The following is a 2,635-nucleotide window of genomic DNA, read 5'->3' as shown; positions in this document are numbered from 1 at the left end:
GGGTCAGTGCTGAGGGAGTGCCGCACTGTCGGAGGGTCAGTGCTGAGGGAGTGTAGTGTTTGGGGATGGGGTTTGACGGGTGGGTGTGCTGAGAGTAGCAGCCTGGGGAGGGGTGAAGGTGTTTTGCAGAATCAGGAGATGTGAGGCAGGAGTGGGGTGGGTCTAATGTGTATGTGTGCCCATACCCCAGTTAGAGTCAGTGTGTGTGGAGGAGCCTGTACCCCAGTGAGAGTCTGTGTGTAAGAGAGCGAGCCTGTACCCCAGTGAGAGTGTGTGTGTGGGAGCCAGTGTGTGTGTGGGAGAGCCTGTACCCCTGTGTGTGTGTGTGTCCATACCCCAGTGAGTGTGTGGGAGCCTGTACCCTAGTGAGAGCCAGTGTGTGTGAGAGAGTGAGCCTGTACCCCAGTGAGTGTGTGTGTGTGTGTGTGTGAGTGAGCCTGTACCCCAGTGAGAGTGTGTGTATACACAAGTTCCCTTGGCCACTATTGGCAGACAACCCAGGTGGGAGAGCTCCCTGGGATCCTGGGGCTAATAATTATTCCTTGACCAACAGATGAGCTGGCTCATTGTCGCATTGCTGTGTGGGCGGTCTTTCTGCTGTGTCTATAATGGACTACACTGTTCCTTACATGACAACAGTAACTCGACCTCCATAACAAACTGCTGATAGTCTGGGAAGCTCGGGCTGAGCAGGAGGTGATGAAAGGAGCAGTTACTGTGTCCTCACTGGTTTCTGTGCTGACGGCTTGTCTCTGTTGGTTTCCCCAGGACCAGCTCCTCTTCTGTGATGATTGTGACCGTGGTTACCACATGTACTGCCTCACCCCACCGATGTCGGAGCCCCCTGAAGGTGAGCCAAGAGCAGTTTGTTCACCTTGCCTCTGCCAACGCAGTGAGATGGCCGCCGTGTTGTCTTAGCCATTGGCTGCGGGAGGAGTGAGGGAGCCAGACACTCGGACAGGGACAGGCTGTGCAGTGCCTCCTGTGTTCCTTAATCAGTCAGGGCTCTCTGTTCCTTTTCCCAGTTTGTGAAAGGTGTGATTAGATTGTGTAACTATCCCAGCGGATTGGACAGTGCGAAATGTGACTGCCCCCCTCCATTGAAGAGAGGAAATTCCAGACCAGTTTGCCTAACCCCAGTGGCTGAGAGATGCTGGAAAGGATGTGCTAAATGGGCACTTTGAAACCACCAGTCAGCATGGTTTTGTGAAAGGGAAAATTGTGTTTGACAAACCTACTGGAGCTTATTTGAGGATGTAACTATCACAATAGATAAGGGAGAACCAGTGGATGTGGTGCATTTGGAGTTTCAGAATATGGATAAAGTATTGTGTAAGAGGTTAGCGTGTAAAATCCAAACAGATGGGATTGATGGTAATATACTGGGATGGACTGAGAATTGGTTAGCAGACAGGAAACAGAGTAGGAATTATATGGGTCATCAGAGGGAAATGCCATGATAAGTATGATACCACAGGGATCACGGCTTTGGCCCAAATATTTTCAATATATACCAACAATTCGGATGAGGGAATCAAATGTAATATTTCTAAGTTTGATGACAACTCAAAACTAGGTGCTATTGGGAACGGTGAGGAGGATGTGACAGGATATCCGAACGATTGGGACCAGTGAGTGGAGGGGCAAGAGGAGGCCATTCAGCCTGTTCTGCCATTCTGTGAGATCACGGTGATCTGTAGCTCTCAGCTCTCCACATGCCTGTGTTTGGCTGATATCCCTTAATGCTTCCCACAAACAGAACCATCTCTGATTTCAAACTTAACAACTGATCCAGCACCCACTGCCACTGGTGAGAGAGAATTCCAAACCTCTCCCACCCTTGTGTGCTTGTGGACACTCCTCCCCTCTCTCACTGGGTGCCATGGTGCCAACTGAAGTACCTACCTGCCATCCTCTGGAATGAGGCGCTATAATGTGGATCCATGTGGCGGACACTTTGGTGGGTGAAGCAGGTGGGTGCAACATTGAAATGTTGAAGGCCAGGGAAGTGTGGATTTACAAAGTACACCGAACACCGAAAGGCAGAGGTTCTGAGGCCAAAGGGATGTTGGCGATCATTGCCAGAGAGCTTGAGTTCAGGGGTAGGTGTATCTGTTCTGGGGACCTGGGTTTGGATCCTGCCTTGGCAGATGGTGGAATGGGAATTCAGTAAAAATCCCGAATACTGATGATCGCTGTCGATTGTTGGAAACCCCCATCTGGGTCATTAATCCCCTACAGGGAAGCTGTCCTTACCCGGGTCTGGCCTAGACGTGACTCCAGACCCACAGCAATGGGGTTGACTCTGAGCTGCCCTCTGGGTAATTAGGGATGGGGCAATAAATGTTGCCCGAGCCAGAGACCCCCTCACCCTGTGATTGAACAAAGAAAACTTGGATAAACTGAGGCTACGGGAAATGGATAAGAGGTGGAGATGAAATTCCACAACTTGGATTGGAGTTGCTGAGAGGAGGGAAAGAGAGTGAACCCAGGACTAACCTGTTTGTGGTGGTACAGTGTCTCAGTGGTTAGCGCTGCTACCTCACAGCACCAGGGACCCTGGTTTGATTCCAGCCTTGGGCCTTCAGAAATGAGATAACAGAGGCCAGAGACAGTACATTCCTGTCAGGGTGAA

At 50.8% G+C, this 2,635-nt stretch overlaps 1 protein-coding gene across 1 annotated transcript in view; it reads left to right on the top strand.

Moving 5' to 3' along the window:
- Positions 1 to 2,582, top strand: part of LOC122546357 (zinc finger protein ubi-d4-like) — a 9,061-nt gene extending 6,479 nt beyond the window's left edge. Inside the window, exon 4 of the mRNA XM_043685093.1 lies at positions 769 to 2,582. Within this exon, the coding sequence (XP_043541028.1) occupies positions 769 to 918 (150 nt within the window). The 3' untranslated portion in view covers positions 919 to 2,582. The remainder of the gene's footprint in view (positions 1 to 768) is intronic.
- Positions 2,583 to 2,635: the final 53 nt, after the last annotated feature.

This window comes from Chiloscyllium plagiosum, unplaced genomic scaffold, assembly GCF_004010195.1.
Source record: "Chiloscyllium plagiosum isolate BGI_BamShark_2017 unplaced genomic scaffold, ASM401019v2 scaf_769, whole genome shotgun sequence".
NCBI classification, from domain to species: domain Eukaryota; kingdom Metazoa; phylum Chordata; class Chondrichthyes; order Orectolobiformes; family Hemiscylliidae; genus Chiloscyllium; species Chiloscyllium plagiosum.
This window is presented reverse-complemented; position numbering and strand designations above follow the sequence as displayed.